The 20,150-nt window shown below is 35.4% G+C and overlaps 1 protein-coding gene across 2 annotated transcripts in view; it reads right to left on the bottom strand.

Annotated features, from left to right (window-relative positions):
- NDUFS4 (NADH:ubiquinone oxidoreductase subunit S4) overlaps nt 1-20,150 on the bottom strand; it is a 48,231-nt gene that overhangs the window by 24,274 nt on the left and 3,807 nt on the right. The window contains exons 2-3 of one of the 2 annotated variants that reach the window (XM_065045192.1): nt 6,167-6,253; nt 3,108-3,186 (exon numbers count right to left, since the gene is read on the bottom strand). In XM_065045192.1, the coding sequence (XP_064901264.1) occupies nt 3,108-3,186; nt 6,167-6,253 (166 nt within the window). The remainder of the gene's footprint in view (nt 1-3,107; nt 3,187-6,166; nt 6,254-20,150) is intronic. The other variant, XM_065045193.1, reaches the window with a different exon arrangement.

The following is a 20,150-nucleotide window of genomic DNA, read 5'->3' as shown; positions in this document are numbered from 1 at the left end:
GAAGGGTCTTGAGAGACTACTTTTCACAGAGCTATTTGTCCAGACTCTTGGAATATGACCTAATTGGTGGCTAGAGATTCACAATGTGATGCAAGAACTATATTTCTGCTTAGCTTTTTTCATTTTGTATGTTATTTTCTTCAGATTTAACTGTTCATGAAAAGTTATTTTATTCCATATTCACTAAAACCAGTTAGTAACTGAGAGAAAGATATGATTTCTTGGATGTGTTCTATAAAAGCTGAGCATTTAATTGATTTTATATTTAACAGTGTTTTTTTTTTTTTCTAATATGAAAAATGAATGTTGTCTAAATGACTATTTTCTACTATTTCATTAGAACTCATTTATCTGTTGTATTCAACACATGCTGGGCTGCAGTTAGAAGGTGACTGACTACTGCTTAATAATTCAATGTCAGGATGCTCTTACCCATTCTATTTCATTAGTGTTTCCCAAGACAATGAATATTTTAATACCTACATAATCAAATGGGACTCTAGGTAATTCAAAGGAATCTCTGTTGATCAAGTTCCAGCATATGCATGTACACATAGAAATACAAGCTCTACAAAAGCACTGGAAATAGACAGATTAATTCAACTACAACATGCAGTTAAAAGTTTTCAATAACCACAGTGTTACTCTACTAACCTTGTAAACATGAACTTAGAGAAGAGTTCAGTTTCAAAATAAATTACAAAAGGATTAAGGTAAACAAGGATAACCATATCCCATTTCCGACCTGTTCTTGCTGCTTCTTTCAGATATGTATGTAAAAATCACCCATAAGGTGATGCCAGTTTGTTCGTTTGTTTGTTTGTTTTAAAGTAAGACAAAGCCAACAAATTCAACAAAACATGATTTAACAATTTCTAACAATAAGATGCATATATCTGGCACTAAGACAAGGGGAGATGTCTTTTTTAATTAAAAGCTAAGCATCAGCTTCTGGAATACAGTTTAGTTATAACTTGCATGGAAACAACAGGTTTATTATGCTTAGTAACATTATTTAGAAAACAGAGAATTCATGTAATGTGTTAAATTATTTTTAATGGGTTGTAATTAATCCTACTTAAAATTAGGAAATATACTGCAACAATCTAAAATAAGTTAATACAGTACTCTACTTTTTCATGAGGTTTAACAGGTGTTTAGAGAACATCTAACCCTAAAGAGAGTCAAAAACCACATCAAGCCTCTTTGTGAAGACTTTTCTTTCTAATGGGATATAAATTTTTGCCCATTAATAGAACACCATTTATTTGATATTTTATGGCAATACAGAAACCTCTCCAAAAAGTTTTAAAGATTTTAAAATGATGTTCTAATTTTCTATCATTTTGTTTCAGGCCCTACAATAATCTGGGGGGGGAAAAAAAAAAAACAAAAACATTTGTGTATCTAGAATGCGCATCTACATGCACATAATATTGTAGGAAAACACTACTCAGTCTGACATTGAAGTTAATACTTGAGACAACCAAGCATAAAATAATCATTTAGATACATTATATGTATCAAAATTAAACAAAGTTATTCAGTGGTTGCTACTATGAGATCTCAAAAAAAAACCCCCAGTAACTATGATTAGAGTCTTCAAGTTGATAAAAACATATAATTACCTTTGAAATAACCACTTCACTCACAATTCATTTACAGTAAGAGAAAAGAACAGTTATATTTCAAATTAGTATCACTTTAGCTCAAATGGAAATATAAACTGTAATCACTAGACAGGCTAGCACACAACCCTAACTTAGGATAATGTACATTTAAATACAAAATGGAAGATAGAAGAGTATTTATTTTATGCATCTGTCTTTGCACTGTAGTCTCTTTCAGTTCTGCATATCCATCACGCAAGGCCACAACAGGGAAATGTGATACTGTAAATTCAGGCATTTTAAACTTTTTTTTTTTTTTATGTTAAAGAATGGTGCTACAATAATCAAATGCAATTCATCATTTGTTTTGGGAACTGTAGGTCTATCAACTTGATGAATCTTATTTACATAGTACATAAAATGAAATATCCTGAATCCAAAATTATGCAAAGCAAATACAGTGTAATTTTTTCAATTATTTTTAAACCTCAAATTATACTACTACTTTTTAAAATTCATAATGAAGTTTACAAAATAAATTATATTTTTACCTGTTAGTAGATTATTATTGCTACATCTGTATTACAAAGCATGAGAAAAAAAGACCCTAAACAGTTGTTATAGTAGGTGCATTTTTTTTCCAATAGCCTGTTAAACTTCAGCTGTCTCAACTTGTAGTTATCATTACAAATATTCAATTTATAAATACAAATTCCAAATATTTCTTAAGCAGTTCAAATAGCTTCAGGGATACAAAAAATTACATACAATACGAACCGTCTAGTACATATGATGGGAATTTTTTTTCCTGAAGATGCAAAAGTGATATGAAAACCAATGAAAAGCATGCTTCTGTTGTGACGCATTCGCCCCCAGAAGCCTTACAAAAATTATACTATTGAATAATGTAAACATAAGTGTCAGGTTGCATCTAGAGTAACAGACCACACATTATGGAAGAACTTACAAGAAAAGATTGCCAAATTTTTGATCTGCTACTGATTAGCAGAAGAATGTTCTGCATTTGTTCCTAGTTGTAATCTAACCTTCATGCATATTCAAGCACTAGAGTATATGTGCATAGTAACAATAATCTTGCATGACGGTTCTTTACACACTTTCTTTAGTAGTATGAGTCCTAATGAAGAAAATTTCAGGAAGCTGGCAAATCTTGTCTGTTTTCACTACACAGAAACTATACCCAGATTTCAAAATGAACAGACTTCTTATAAATTACAGCTCATACTGATCCTTGGCTATAATATAATAATAAAAAGGTACTCCTCGTTTTAAATTGCTTAACGCTTTGAATGCCACAGTTCCTACACATACTTTTTTACTAATGTTCCCCTTTTAAAAATGTATGAAGGATTGTTGCTTTGTAGTTCACATTCATATGGCTTTCCTAGAGGAACAGAGAATACCATACTGAATGCCTATTGTGCAGAAATAACCTTGAAGGCTGTATCATAGCAGTATGCAGCAGAAAACCCTTACCAACTTTTCATCAACTGTGATGAGTTGCGTGTCTCGAGTTTGGTCCTGTGCCAGCCGCCATGTGGAAGTGCTCAGTGACCTGCAGTGCAAGACTTGAAGTTAAAAAATGATTCATGCAATGAGAAAATAGAGGCAGACAAATCTTACATAAACAAGTTACTTTAACAATATCCGTCTTGTAAAAAAAAATTGAAGAGGGAGAGATGAGGGCACAAAAATCCTTTTTCTCCCCAATTAGTTCTGTCTGCTGAGTTTTTGGCAGACTCCCACTTAGCAGTTCACAACAGGCTGCACTTTATGTCAGCCTACAGGCTCTCTGTCACAGAGAGACTGCCAGTGGCAAGGACTGTACTGCTCTATATTAACGTACAGTAGCTGGTTTGTCACGAACAGACAGAAAAATACAAGGCTGCTGCAAGCACTCTGGAACTCTGATCTTTAAAATGATGGCATCACAGGAAAAAAATCCTAAATCTATTTGTAATGGTAAAGATCAGTTATACACTTTAGCAACAGAATATTAATAAATTAAAAAATAAAACCAAACAAAAACCCACAAAAAAACCAACACAAACCACAAACAACAAAAAACAACCAAACAATCCCTATGCTGATAATTCAAACAAAATTTTATGGTTTTGACTGGGCAAAGCTCATAAATATTTTGCTTAATTTCTAAATCAGGATGGGTCAGCTTATTCATTTCAAAGAAATATTATTACTCTTCTTGCACAATTACTAAACCTGTAAGGTACATGGTGGAAACATAGAACCGAATTCCACACCACTGAATTAAGAAGTAAAAATCGCCCTTAATTTGCATTATGTCACTAATGTCAGGATTGGGCCCTTTGAGTACAAATAATCTTTTGGCAAAATAATGCAACAGCAAGTGAAACAAGCCAAAAAGCCCAATTCTCTGAGCTAATGTTTCACATTTAATTAAGGTCATTTTAAACAAATGAGGCACAAAAATGCAAGAATATAGACAACTGAACAGTAAGAGGCTAAGCCACTTTCGTTTTAACTGTTCTTCAGAAGATTGCCTAATTTGGGAAGGCAGACATGCTTGCAGATGCAAACAGACTTTGAGATTTTGACTATGTGATACTAACAACCATACTGCTAGTATTTTAACACTGTTGGTAATGTTTACTTAACATTTGAAGAAACCATCCGTAAGTGCCTTTAAAAACATCACAGCTTTTAAAGACAAATTTCACGACTTTCACAAAATCTGCAATACTATCCAAATTTACCCTTTCCCACATAAACCGTAACAGTTAAATGGTCAGTAACATGAAAGGCCTTTCAGGACCACGTAACATGCACGCAACCACTCAAAACCTGTAGAATTAAAAGACCATACCCTCTATCACATTCTAATAAGCCATCCTAACTGGGGAAACAGTCTTCATAACACATGCATCTACCATGTCTTCTGATCTTAAATCCCTCACTAATTTTTGTCAATTCTGGTGAGAATGCATTTGATAAACTTGACCACTTAGTCAATCTAGCTCCAATGGATTTAACACATTAACTAAACAAGCATTCAATTTTCAGACAGCATTATCATGGTAAAGTTTTAGGAGGTAAAACCTACACTAGAAAGGAATTTGAAATAGTGGCTATAACTCAAGCCACAAGAATTTTATAAAACTAGGCAACTGGAACAAAGTTCAGTTCAGTAATACTTCAAATGCAGATTCCCACAAATCTATACTTCTAACCCAGATTACACTCTACTAAATTACCTTCCATCTGCCAATAACAATTTCAAAAAATCTCCGCATCATAAAACACAAAACACAAAGTTTATAGAATCACCCAACCTTGTGACATGGACAGACACCTATTCCTATTTAAAACAATAAAAACCATCTGCAAGGGTACTTTGAAGAACAAGATGAAGTCTTCAAGTGCAAGGAAGCACAAGAATTTTGCAAACATCAAAATGATAACGCCTCTGCTAGCTCAAAATCTCTGTCCCAGAGACCTTCTGGCTCAACACAGTTGTCATTTTTTAATTTGTGCACATAAAACAAACAAGAGCCAGAAATGGCTCTTAGATGGTCCTTTTCAAAAATGCACCAAGAGAGAAGCTATCCTAAAAGCCTTCAGAACAGCAGCATTACACTTGAGTTCTAGTGGCAAGCAGCTGAAGCCACAGGATTTCCAACATTAAACACTTCAATAGGAAAATTAGTTTCTCCCCCCTCTCCAGGAATTTTAATATCAAAGTAGTATTCTGCAGGTATTCTAGAACATCATGTGATACTGTGTTCACTACACTATTTAACATATGGCCAAAGAAGGACATGGGACTATGCAATCAAACTGGCTGGTTCTGGATTCAAAACAATCAAAACTATGAATCAAGAGGTTCTCTGAACCTTGCTCCATGGAGAGGTCTGATGAATACATAAAGATTTGAGCATGACAGGATTTAAGTAATAAGGTTGACCAGAATAATACTTTTTCCTGTGATATAAATGCAATTTGGAAGAAAATGTAACACAATTTACTTTTGAAAAAAAATTTTTTTCTTTATCTAGGAAAGCATTTATCAGCTTTGAAAAGTATTAATGTCATGCCCTTCCAACATGATTTTTACTCACCATGTCATTTGACACTGTTTTTACTCAGATTATTGCTCACTTTGGAAATTTCCGTATTGGCAGAAAAAAAAATTAAAGAGCTCTTATACCACTACAGTTAAAAGAGAAGAGTGGTGTAAAAATCCCACCAGATTAAAGGTTAGCAAAATATCTCTCAAGGTGCCTCTAGACTGCATATAGAGAGACGTGATTTGTTTTCCATACAATATCTCTGTAAAAAGGGATAAACTTCAAGGCATCACACCTTACAGCTCTCCACGTTTTAGCTCTTCTACAAAAGCAGATGCTTCTCTTCATAATTTTCAAAGCCATTTCTCTTGACTACACCATTCTTGAAAATGCCCAACTGTTACTGGAATTTTCAACCTTGCTAATTTCTTTAGTACCGAGCCTACTGTCCACCCCTGGATTGCAACGAGTTGGAAAGAACATACTTGCCTTAAGAACTCCCTATTTGAAAAGTGGTTGAAAGCTGGCATATGGACTGGACTAGGAAATTTGAACCTTAAGTCCATGGAGGTCTCTCTGTGTAAAAACAGATAAAACATCACTTTTGCTTTAAAGATAACATGCTGCTTATATCTCCATTTGTTGCAGCTCTCATAGGAAAGTAATCTGGAGCTTAGAAATACCAGCAACTTTGAAATATCATGTGATCTGAAATACTAGTATTTAAAAGTTAATAGAAAATGTTACTAGATTCCCAAAACACTTGTTTTATTTTCAACAGCTTTCATTGCAGGTTTGTCCCTAATGCCAGGCACTTAACCGAGCAGATAACCAGAAAACAGACCTCTTTCACACACAATCCTCTCTTTTCAAACTCTCGCAATGACAAGCATCATTTCATCGCTCAAGTAACCCCTTAGAAATTGTATACACTTTACATTTATTTTGCCTTCAGATTACATGAATCTGAAATCTAAATCACTTATGTGACCACTCAGTTTAAATCTTTCATTCTCTCTTCAATGGTAAAGTAATTCTTACAAAATTCCCAATTAATACTTGACTTTGTTCACATCCACCTTGACCTTTAGGTAGCTTTTGTGATGGACAAACTTGCAGAACTATAAAACACACTTTTTACAGTTCCATTCTCACAAGGTTCTCCTCCTTTCTTCTACTACTGACCTCTAGAGAAAGGTGACCTGCTTTCTTCCTTTCTAAGCAATATGGGTTTACATTATCCTGTTTTGCCTCTTTTTGACTGGTTATACTTTTTTTTTTTTTTTCCAGTCAAAACATGTTGGGATGAGGCTTTACGAGCTGTTAAGTTCCATTCTTAGCCTGTTCCAAGACTAATCAAACTCTGATTTAAAAATATGGTACACAGAATACTTCAAATAATATTAAATAGACCATCAATATAATGCTAAAGTTCAGTAACTACGAAGAAAGTTTCACACGTAATAGCAAGCAATAAACAAAGCCTGCTATCTTCTAGGCTCATAAATGCCCCATTCAAAACACAGATCAGATATACTTCCTTCACTGTTATTATCTAATAAAGTGTGATGAGTCTCCAAACTGTCCACATATCTATTTTTCTTATAGTGAGCTCCCTAGTGATGAAAAACAAGCCTGGGTTTATTATAATAGTTAGCCATTTAAAACAAAGCCCCTTCAAAATTACATGGACAAAAGCAAAATTCAGTTTTATAAAAAAGTCACACATGGTCTTTATGATCTTGCTGATATTTCCCCATGGCATCCCATATTAATGTATGTGGATACCCCAATCTGCAGCTTCTTGGATTATAATTAACTGTTCACAAGGTCTTCTAGTCCCTAAAAAGTGTCTCTTTCATCAAGGAAGCCTGGCTGGTGAAGATGTGACACTTAGTCCGCAGGGACTCAGGCAGCAAAATTCTCTTCTTGCTGGTTTGTTCTTCTGGCCTCTTCCTTCAGACGCATCTGGCATTACACTCCTTCTCCCCAAGTATATTCCCTCTCTCAAATCGCCTGATCAGTTTCTTAATGGAAGATGCCTTCTTTGTTCTCCACATTAGTCTGACACACAAATACGGAGGTGTCTTCAAACAGGGATAAACTGGCATGAACATAGAGGAGCTCCTCTGGCTACACAGACCACCACTCAAATTGTCATTTGGTTTGCAATTATGAAAGCGGTATTTTTCTCCCTAACTTGTGCCACTGTGTTGGGCATTTAAATTCCTTAAACTTGATCTATATGATCCTGTATCATAATTTTACATTCTTACCATTAAATCATTTCTATCATTTATTATAATTTCATTATACTAATTTCTACAGTTCACTTAAAATGTAACTTTGGACAATAAAATTTTGTGCATACCATAAATCTGATCATGGTCCAGCCTGAGTATGAACTCTGCTTTAATATCTGTTATAAAACAATAGACTTTTACTGATATATCTGGCTTTTAGTCTTAGGAATTTTTAAAATGTTAATGTCATTTTTTCTTCCACAGTTCTTTAGAGAAGCTTTATAGACATGAATATTGCATCTAGATGGGGTTAGGGCTACAATTATTATTTTAGTGTCTCACAGTAAATCTACAAGTGTTTTATACTGTGTAAAGAGATGAGTAGGAATTTGGCAAAGACTAGGCTACACAGTCTTCTTATTAAATAATTGTAAAAATACTCTTACATTAGCTTGGTAATGCAGAATGAATTAATGATGACTACTAGAGAAAATGTAAATTTGTAGAGTTCAAAAATTTCTATACGTATCACGTATCCTGGAAATACAAATGCTGTGATCATCTATGTGTCTTCCATGAGAAGCGTTTACTTCCCTACCACTGTCATCTGTTGTTCCAGCAAACTCACAAATGGGTTCCACATCTCTTCTACACAAATGGAGGAGTCCGTCAAGAAGCCATTGGAAGCTCTCCAGTCTTCACTACAATATTCACATCAGTATCAGGTCTCTTGACCATCTTATCCCACTGTGGGATAAGGATGTAGCAGAGGTCCTTGTTTCAGAGGACATATTTAGGCCTCTTCCTTTCTTACATTAGAGGCCCCAGCTCTGTTCATGCATTAACCAGTTCTGTTGAACTAGAGAAACCAAACATTAAAGCAATGGACAGCTACAGTCTTTTGTGATATCAAGATGAAGGCTATTAAGGCATCTGACTTGAACATTTATCTTGATAGCTTTGGGTATCTGTATTCAATCTCTAAAATTCAACAAATTTGAGCTTAAATATCTGCTAAGCAACCTATGCTTAACCTCTACAGGATTTTGTTTCTTAACTACAAAATCGGAAAAATAAATGGAAGTGTTACGGAAGAGAATGCCTCCCACAGAGCCTTTGGAAATGTCATGAAGAATCCTCCACATGCCTAGTGAAAGGTGAGAAGCAGCCATATTTACAAGGCATGAATTTGCCTTCCATGAAGAGCAATGCTGTGACCGGCATGTTACACAACACCCAGATGTGAAAACCTGTATTCACTTGATCTAATTCAGCAGCTGAGATTTAATTCATTGCACAAAAAAGGCTCCTTAAGCTCTTCATGCAACACATTGACTGTTTGATCTGTTAGCACCCCCTTTTGGTCAACTCTTTGAGATCTGTTAAAGAAAACCAGATATCACAGCACAGGTAATCAGACCACAACACAAAGATGAAGCAAACTCTTCAAGAAGACCTCACGTGCCTCATGAAAATTGAAGGCACTCATTAAGAAGTAAGTCTAAAGGGTGTTTTAAGTATTCTTATACTGAATGACGCGGGAGGGCACCAGTAGGTGTGAATATACATACATGCATATATCCATTTAACAGATAAATCACTCTTAGAAAACCAACCTTTTTAAATATTTATCAGGAATAATATAAGCTTCATAACATACAGTCACCATAAAGACACTAAATTCTGAGCAAAAAGAACATGGAAACACTGCCAGCTCAGAACTTCAACATAGTCACTCACTGCAATTAAGCAAACTAAAACCAAATCAGTATAATATTCTCCCATACAGAATACAGACATTAATGATTGCTTGTTACACAATGTCAAATACACTACATATCACAGTATTCAGTCCCAATATAATGCATTTTTATAAAGACAGCTAATAATGTTGAACTTGTGAGAGATGAATTTAAATAGAGTGGTGTTAGATTTGATATTGTAACTAAAGTGGTAAAGACTTAATAGTGGCAATGGTATTTTATTTTTACTTTTACTAGGACACATTTATTATTCTTATTACATCCCATTATAAGCAAAATACGGAATATAATGCCAAACACTTCCTGTGGAGACCATGTAATTCTATTTTGTACTGTGAGCTGCATGACGAACTTTTGGGTTTGGAGGAAATGCAAGTTCCTCATTTATAAATAGTTACATTCTCAGAGAATACTGGCACACTATACTTTTTTCCTTTGCCTACAAAATGATGTTCAATTATAAACACGGTAAACTATGCTTCTGAATGGATGAAAGGAATACCAATTTATTTAATCTAAAATACTGAAATTTCTGCTTAAAGTGGCAAAAGTATCAGAATTGAAATAGAAATATATAAATACTACTTCTACTGCTAAAATGTTCATACGCATAATATGTATATATTTCCAGGTGTACACTTGGAAAACAAGGCAGGAACTTACTGTGCTTTTCTGTTAGGTAAATCTGAATTATGAGAAGGAACAATGGTCGTATAAATCACAGAACATGAAAACAACTTTAAGAATTTGCCTTGTGGTTTTTAAGTTAGTGTGCATGTTCAAAGCTAAATGTCAAGTTCACCTGCCCTTAGAAATATTAGATAAATTAAATTTTCAAGTAGTAAATATTAACTAGAAAACAATCAAATTGTAGTTATTTTAGGTTCTACTTACAGGAAAATGCTATTAACATATCTACAGGCAATCAAGGTACAACAGCACTATGCAAACACAGCCACAGTCCTTCCATAGCTATCGTAGGACCAGAGCACTATAGCCATTCCTGACACTCCAGTTAAGTCCTCAGGAGAAAAGTGAGCTCCAAGTTGCCCACCATCAGTTTCCGCCCTTTAAACAGCTTTCTCAGGTTCAACAAGGAAGCAGAAAAGCTAGCTTTGACTTAATGCCAAGCCTGCACTGCCCTTGATTCTAACAGGGCCCATTCGAGCTGCTCTCTAGCCAGCTAATTGAGCTGACACCACCAGGCACACAATGAAGAGCAGCAAAACACTTCAAGCATGCCCAACCTACCCCTGCAGAGCTACACAGGTGTCTCCACTGTGCTTTTGAGCATGATGCTTTGTATAATAGTAGCATTAATTAGGTGGGTACATGCATGGCACAAGCATACACACAATGAAAACAACTTGAGCTGAAGAACAGTTGAGGCAGAAAATCACAGAGCTAGCTTGGGTTCAAGTCAGCACACTGACGAGTGAGGGCTGTCCATACTGAAACAGTCCTCTGCAAATCCCAGGCTGATACCAGACTGTTTCTTGATGTGTTTGGACATAAACTCAGTCATTATTTGCAACTACACTTCTGAACAAAGCCACACCAGTGCTTCTAGATCCTCATATGCATGTAACTAAAGAATGACAGTGGCCTCTCTCAGATTGCAGCAGACTAGAAACAATTTTATAGAGGGGCTTAACAAATTACAAATGAAATGACCCCAAATTACGTATTTCTGTAGTAGAAATCATATAACTCCTTATGAAAGGAGATGTGGTATACTACTTTTACAGCAATAGAATACATAATTTATAAAATGGCCAACTGCTGTCAGGTGACAGGAGCTCTGAACTACTGCCATCTGTACAGTTGCTGATCAGCAATTTCATTACACACTACTCTCCAAACCAGAAGACCTAATCTTAGAAATTAACCTCAGATCATAATCTGAGAACAAGCAGGTTCCCCATGGAGCAGTGGAAACCTCTTGTAGGCAAGTCAGCCAAAAGGCAAACAACACCAAAAATGCTGCACAGCTCATATCAACTTTCAACTGAACTTTATGTTATCTAGCTAGAAAGCCTAATCAAGTTAAAACAGAAGATGGAAAAGTTACGTAAGGCATAAGACAAAATACACAGGTGACATATTCGCTGTTTGGGCTTTCTAAATGTCAAATGTCTCCCCACACATACACATTCAGGCATTCATACAACTAGACAATAACTAAAAACTGTGCTCTCTTTATAGCAAGAACAACAAAAGTCAAAGGGTTTAATTCCAAACCCGAGAGGAATGAAACTAATGTTCCACAACCCACCTCTCTCTTAGGGAAGTTTATGCATTTTGAACAAGAGCCTTTGAATCATGTAAAATTAAACAACAAAAAAGAGCAAATATTCCTCTGTGTTTGCAAACTGGTTTATGGCATAGTACTGGCCTGTATTTCATCCCTATCCTTTCCTCCTGATTTAGCCTTTCTATTTGACTGCACTTAGAGGCTTGAATAATATTTATTCTAATAATCTACTGTAATAGCAATGTCTGTAAAACATGGCACATAAATAAAGGCAACTTCTTTCTTATTTAATGCCCTCAAACATTTGAACTGTAAACTGCTGAACTAATCTATAATACAAAAAAGAATTCTTTAAAGTGGAAAACTACATCTTGGTTTACAAGGGTTCATGGAAGTCAATGAAGTGATTTGACTAGTAAGGCTCAATTGTTGGGCAGCTATGAAAAAATGTATTTAAGAGCTATCTATTCATTTATGTTTGTGTTACTTCATAAAAGCCAGTTAGTGACAGCCAAATGTCTCAGAAATTGACTGTGACATACAGAAGCAGGTCACTTTTCAGAACTGTATGCTGTCAGCTGTTGTTTAAGATGAAAAATGCAGAATCTAGCTAATATTATTGTATCTGAATTTATTTCACCATTGCTTTGTCAACTTTGTCTTGTCTCAGCTACCTTACTCTTGAATTTCCTTCCTGACATCAAGCTTTTGTCTTCAACTCCTCTTTGAACTATTGCCATTCTACACTTATCTGGTACCTTAGATAGTCTCCATTATATCACACAACTTGATCACACCACAACCTATTTTTTATTTCTTCTGCCTGTCCACATCATTCCTTTGTTGACATACTTCCAACCTCCTTTTCACTCACCTCTAAGTGGAACAATCCCCATGGTATTTCAATACATCTTTGCCTACTGCAGAGAAGACACACCAATGGTGCCCATCATACAGGCAAGAACATAATTTGAGTTTTGAAGTAAGCTTTTGCTCTAATATTAACAGTCTGAAGACAATCACTGTCAGATCACACATCAGAACTCGAAGGGCACTAACAGGCCATGACCAGCCTCAACCTCCAGGAACAGACCCCGCCTGTGGCCTTTGAATTCTGTTTAAACTCAGCTCTGGGTCTTCAGTGCTTGCCTGAGTGATGTCATTAAGTGCACCCACCTCCAAGCCTGGCTCTGGCTCCTGTCTCTGAGCCTGGCTAAGCCCCTCACCCAAGCTGCAGTATGACTCCAGTCCTGTACAGACTTCACAGCCTGGATGGACTTCAGATACATGTTGCAGCTTGTCTCCAAACCTCTCTGGTTCCCTTTGCTTCTGAGTGGACTCCCCAAACAGACCCTGGACCTCACTCATGACTCTGCTGTGTCTGGGACTGCCGATGGACCCTATTATCAGCACCCAGGTCTCCTCATGTACAGTTGCTATGGGACTGTGCCTTGGCCAGTGAGGGCAGTGTCCCAGCTATGATCACCTTTAGCTTCCACCTTGCCTTACCTTCAGGAGCAAACAGCCTTTGCTGCTCCCTGACAGTCTGCCAAGTCATTAATTCCTATGAAATTCCTTTTTTTCCAGTGTATGCAATATATTTGCACTTGTTTTTCAGCTTTATCACTTTGCAACCAAAGCACAGGACTTAATTTTTGTGTAGTCCCTCTATCATGACAAATCTTAAATCTTATCTCTTTTTAAAAATATACAAAGCACACTTTTTTTGTTATAGGCACCAGTGTCATTAATCAGCTTCTACAATACACATCTGTCTTTAGCTCAAAATAAACAGTTGGCTGCAATGTAAGCAACCTATGCAAGTGTCTCCAACAGAAGTTATCACATCAAAACTTTAACTACTATTCTACATGAAAATGTAAGTAACAATTACATGGCACTACTTTACAAAAAAAAATAAAGTCCTTTCTTCTACAGAGTAGTATATCAGCACTTGCAGCCTTTCGACAACAATTCTTTAAACTGATGAAAGATAAGTTATTGTGTATTACAAGAGTAATATAATGAAACTGCCAAGCTACTTAAATGAAGTTGACTTTTAAAGGAAGTGTCTTGTTGTTCTGTAATTATCTTTCTTCATTTTCTTTCCATTTACTATTTACTAATGTAAACGCATTTTACAAGCATTTTGGAGAACTCACCTTTGAGAATAAAAACAACCTCATCAGCTACCCTATTAGTGTGTTCTCTTGTACTCACACACAGACGTCCTTCTCCTCTTTCCTTTGGCTTGTCTCTTTTCTACTCTTACCATGTGAACAGCTATTAGCTCTCTGAAAGGAGACTGCTAGCCTGGAGACTGCTCACTCTTTTCTAAAGTGGAATAAACCCTTAAGGTAAAACTGATGATTCAAATGCAAACATTATTCTTGAATTCCAATTCAGACAACAACATTCAGATTATTTGACTCTTTCTCAGGTAGGCACAATCAACACTGACATATAACAAAATATCACTGCTGCAGATCACGTCACACTGCAATTCCCCTTCAGGTATCTCAAACGGCACATACAAGTATTCCTTGAATACATGACAGAACAGCTAAAGCTACTGCAGGAAGAGCTCTATGCTTTTTTCCTTTATTTAAAATATAGTGGCCCTACTGAAAGTACTAAGCCACTTATTTATTCTTGGGTCTTTAAATAGCCAGAAAATACATCTCTGGTTTTATAATGAAAGATGGTACTTCTGCACATTACTGACAACAGATGTGATATCCATAAAAATGTCTGCTTAAAACCACTGAAATAAACAGGAAAGATAAAAAAGTTCACTGCAAAAAAATTCTGGTTTAGACTTCAATAGAAACGGCATCACTTGCATTTAGAAGAACATTACTTCATTAGACTGATAGCATATGGCAACATCAGAAGAAGTATTTACATACAGAGTATGCGTTCATAAAATACAGGTCTTCAAATATTTTATATAAAATACATCAGAACTGATTTTTAAAGAATAATGAATAGAAGCTGTTTATGAAACCATCCATGTTAACACTCCAAGAATAAGCAGCTGCCAGAATTGTTTGCCCACACACATTCTGAAGCTGCCTACAGTCTGTCTAGTTGAGTAAAAAGTTAATTTACTTCCTCAACATCAGTCACAGGTCAAAGGAAGATTAAGACAGACACAAATTACTGCAGCTAGCAAGTGGCTTGTTAACAAAACGGTATCTAAACATAACTGTTATACTGCCAGGAGGAACAGCTGCACTTTGAAACTCAGACAGAAATATGCCATTAATTTCTTAAGAAATGGGGAAATATGCATTATAAAGAAGGTAATCTTAGTTGTTCAGCCTCCTGCTAGTTTAACAATATCTTTTATTGAAAACAATAAAGAATTTGATCTTAAGACTTCTGCAGATGTACACTGAAACACACTCAGAATCAAACTCTTACAAAAAAAAAAAAAATCATCAAAATCTCAGCACTTTGATCTGTTACAACAGTTTCATCTATGACAGACAATTTGGCCAACAGCAGAAAAATCAATAGCTGCCTGGTAGGGTGGGATATCCTTAATTTCTATTTTTTCTCAAAACAATAAAAAAATAATTTCAGGCCTTATGGTAACGAAAGAAAAATGCAAACAGACATGGTTCACTCTCAAAGAACGAAAATGCACAAGCTTAAGAACAGGTATTTTCCTGCATCACAAAGAACTGCATAAAACATAACTATGAACAACACTATGTGTAAGTCCCAGACAGAACTAAACAGTCCCACTGCCTTTGTACCTCCAGAAATTTAGCATATGCTTAACACTGTTTTCAAGCATGTTTAAAGTTCACAAGTTCCTTTTCTAAAAAAAAAATAAATTAAAAATAAAAAAAAAGCGGCCACAACGTTGGGGATTATGAGAAATTATTACCGTAAGCAGATGATTTGCTCATAGAATAAGTTATACAAAGATGCCAGCAACAGAAACATTCAAAATTGAGAATACAGATAAAGCTAAAAATATGAACCACATTAGCTGTAATTAGTGTTTCCACCCTACCTATTCATCAACATGTTCTTTACAATAGGCGAGTCTTCCCAGTGTCACAGGGAAGACCTACCACACTAGTCTAATATACTGAGAGCTATACATTGGTCTAATGATTCCTACTGTTGATGTGATTTGCATTTATTTCCTCAAAAGAAAAAAAAAAAGTGTCAGATTTGCTTGTGTCTATTTGTGAGTAAAAGGCCAAAGCAGCATGCTATTGAGGTAGATGGTACGAATTAAATTCTCAAGTTACTTCGCATTTTGGAAGTTAACTTCTGAATCTCACTGGTGCATTTTGATAGTGCCTGTTTTTGTGAAGAACAGCTTTGAAAGTGACAGTTCCTATCAATCAGAAATACAACCCAACCCAACTGTCTTCTGGGCTCTTACAATCATATATAAATACTGTATATGTATATACAATGTATATGTATATATGTATATTGAGATGTATAATGGAATAACAAGGTTAATCGAGTCATAATGCTCAAACCTACATTAAGGTAACATAAAGGTCATTTTTGAAACAAAAAAGTAATTTTTCCAGTCTGAATTAAACCTGCTGAACAGTATATGTTAAACCACCACCACTGAAGCAAATTCTATTATTTTGTTAACATGTATTTGAAATTCTATCGACAGCTGACATTAAAATTCTTTTTCTCCATGTATCCATATGGTATTTCATAATCTTTCTCTCAATTTCTTTATTTATTTGATGAAAAAATGTGCTTGAAGTTATTGTAAGAAGTTTTAAAGATGCACTTCTCTTAAACTTTGAGATACCAAATATTTGGTACTAGGAAATACCAACATGAAAGACTTTTCCATTAAAAAAAAAAAAAGAGGTTTTGTTTTGAAAATAAAGTGTCATTTTCAAACACAGTGTCAGTACCTATTTTAAATTTTTTTGTCCCTGAAAGAAAGTGTTAAGTCTTAAGGATACTAGGGCAAACAAAAGTCACCTCCTACCCTCTAACACTTTTTTGTTTCAGTGTTTTTTTTGTTTGGTGAGCTTTTGGGTTTTTGTTCAGATCTCCACTGCTCTTCACATCTTCAGAGTACAGAGAAGATTATTAGGTTCTCAGATCAGAAGATTTAGGGAAAATGTTATTCTAGCATGTAACAATGTTTATTTAAGGACATGCCAAATTTTAGGCAAGTGACCTGCATTTCTAAGCCCACAATGGGTAGTTGCCACAGAGCTGGTAAGAAAAGCTTTCAGCTGTTCTAGTGTAGAAGCAAGCACATCGCTTATTTACTAGTTGTCTTTTAACACAAACATACCTTAACTATTTGTCTGCTTGCCTCTATTAAAGCCTCTCTTGCTGAAAAGGCTGTAATTCCTCCCCCTTTTGGTTTCTAATTCCAAAAGTGAAGGAACCAAATGTAATTAAAATACATCACTCCAAGCTATATGGCTAATAATGAATAGCAATTTAAGAAGCCTCAACAGGAAAATTTTGCTGCCATAATGCCTGCTGTACTTACTTCTCCATAATTACATTAGAAAAACAGCCATTTCCAGAACACATTTCTCCTTTGCCCTCATTCTCAAACGTCGCCTCTCCCAATCTCTTTTCCCCTTCTGCCCCTCTTACTTTCACATCTTTCTACTCTTCTCTTCCTCACCTAGACCAATACTCAAAGTACCTGAACTTTAAGAAATATTATGGGAATCCGATACAACTTTAAGAATAAGAATGATCTCGATCTTAGCTCTCTAGGAAACAAGTTGTTCATTAGAAGAAGGCTAAACTAACTGATAAATAGTATTTTTCACTTTTTAAATTTCTCTTAATCTGTGACAGAATTCTTCACTTTGACAACATCCTACTGCTCTAATGTTTCATTACATCCAACATGTTTCCTTCATGAGGGCTTCCCAAAACTTCCTTTTTCCATTGTAAAGAAAACAGGGAGCTTTCCTACACCCTACTTCCCATAATGCCAAACAGAGAAGCCAAAAGTAGGAAATCCAAAACACCATTCTGGTTCACCAGAGCCACTCTGGCCTCATAATACAGGTGCCTATCTATGAAATAAGTCAGAAATAAGTCAGTATGTTGTTGTCCTGTCAACTCCTACACAACAGAATCAAGTAATGCATTAGCAACTTTGCAATCCCACACAAAGTACTGCAAAAGGACTCAAGTCATCCAACTTGTCAGAAATCTCCTCCCTCTGAAAGCATGCACAACTGATGAGAAAGATGGCCTTCCTTCAGAAGAGGCAGACTCCGGATCTTCATCAAAGGACATGTAACTATTAAAAATAACCACTGATGATGCTTTCATTCACAGTGAATACGCAAGACGTGGCTGCTAGACCCTCTTTTATCTACACAACCATTATCTGAACAGTGTGGACAGAGTCAAAGGGAATGGGTTTTAAATGAATTATACACTTAAAAACATGGAACATCTACTTCTCCCAAACTACTGCTTCAGGCTGTCTGCAAGATCAGACAAACGCTCACTGCTGCCTGGAGTAGTTTTTAAACTTATGCTCATTAAGTGTACAAACTGCAGTGTTTTTCATCTTTTTTTCTACTAGCTATGTCCCATTTGTCTCTCCACAACTTTCACCTTGAACCTGCTCCAAACCTCCATGTCACCACAATTTAATGACCAAAAAACTCCCTGGAGTTTTATTCCATCTTTCAGTTTAGAATTGTGTTATTGTGTTGTGAGACAGTCCTATTCAGTGTCCTTTCTCTGATTTGCATTAATATATATATATTTTTTTCTAAGATAAAAGTATAAAATTCCAGTTAAATATTTATCTTTAAAGGTCTTTTTCCTCTATGTATAAACACCACTTTTACAGCAACAGCAAGACCTCAAAGAACATTTTCCCCAGTCTTATATTGAAATTCTATTCAAGGTACTGTTTGCAGATGCAGTTAGCCATTGGAATTAACTCTTACGAAGTTAAATGCTGCAGAACTATTTTTTTTATTACTAAAAACCAAAGCTTCTGATGTGTCTGAACCTGACAACACCACACATACATTATCCTGCACAGTATATGAGAGTAAGTAACAGATACACATTACAGCTGGATGAAATAATAAGTAATATAGCAGCTACAACATGCTTTTATTCTAAACTGGGCAAAAAAATTTCACATTAGCTAGAACTAACACTGGCTAAATAGTGCTTCAATTAATCAGATGCTTTGTGTATCTTTGTGCAGCTCTCTGATCTAGATCCTGGAAGTCTACTAAACCCTATTTTAACATATGGCTTAGTATGAACATGCAACAAAAAAGCCAACACTATTTTCAAGAAAACAAACACACAAACCAACCAAGCCAACAACACCACAATAACACAAAAGAGTAAACTAGTTATCTTGGAGAAAAAACAAAACAAAACAACAAACATTTTTTCTATTATTCCTGAAAGAGCAATATAGGAAATGAAACAGGCTTATTCTATCTTTTAAAAATCCTTTATTTTCCCACAAAAATGGCTCCCCCTCTTTTTACTGAAGAGGAAGATTGCTTATGTATACAATAACCAATGAATAACATTTAAATGGCATTCCAGGTTTCCTCATTCTCTTAAGCAAATAGCATAAATTGAAAACAGGCTTTTTACTACACAAATATTCATAATTCTTTGCTTTCATAAGCTCAGGTATCAATTTATAGTGAACTAGCAAAATATTTGCTACTGTGCCTATAGTCTTCACAACAGAATTACCAGAGGAAGGTAATACATTTTGAAGAGGAAGGTTAATACATTTCAAAGGATCATCCATTGATCACTGAAAAGTGCCACAAACAATCCATTATCATGAAATGGAGGGACTGTGTGGCCAGGTATTACACCTACACACACAAAATACTCTGTTTCCGCAACAGAAATTAGTATCTTTGTATCCTGACTGCAAGACCTTGTCAAATAAAGGGACTCTCTGAAATACTACATAGTTTTGAAACAAACAGGTGATTCCCACTCCAGCAGAAATTTGCTGTAAGTTTTCCCAGTTCCACCTACTTATATTTTCCAATGCAAGGAGACAGTGCAATCTTTCCCAAGACAAAGACGTTTAAAGAGTCCCTCCTCTGCTTTCTTCCAACTTATATCAAACATAAAGAGATGTAACTCTATTATTTAAATTATACTCTTTAATCAAATTTTGGCTGCAGATAAACAAGAGGTAAAATTTGAAGCAATTAGCAAGA

The sequence above is a fragment of the Columba livia genome, chromosome Z (genome assembly GCF_036013475.1).
Source record: "Columba livia isolate bColLiv1 breed racing homer chromosome Z, bColLiv1.pat.W.v2, whole genome shotgun sequence".
NCBI lineage: Eukaryota > Metazoa > Chordata > Aves > Columbiformes > Columbidae > Columba > Columba livia.
The sequence above is the reverse complement of the archived record's forward strand: the minus strand, read 5'-3'. Positions and strand labels throughout refer to the sequence as shown.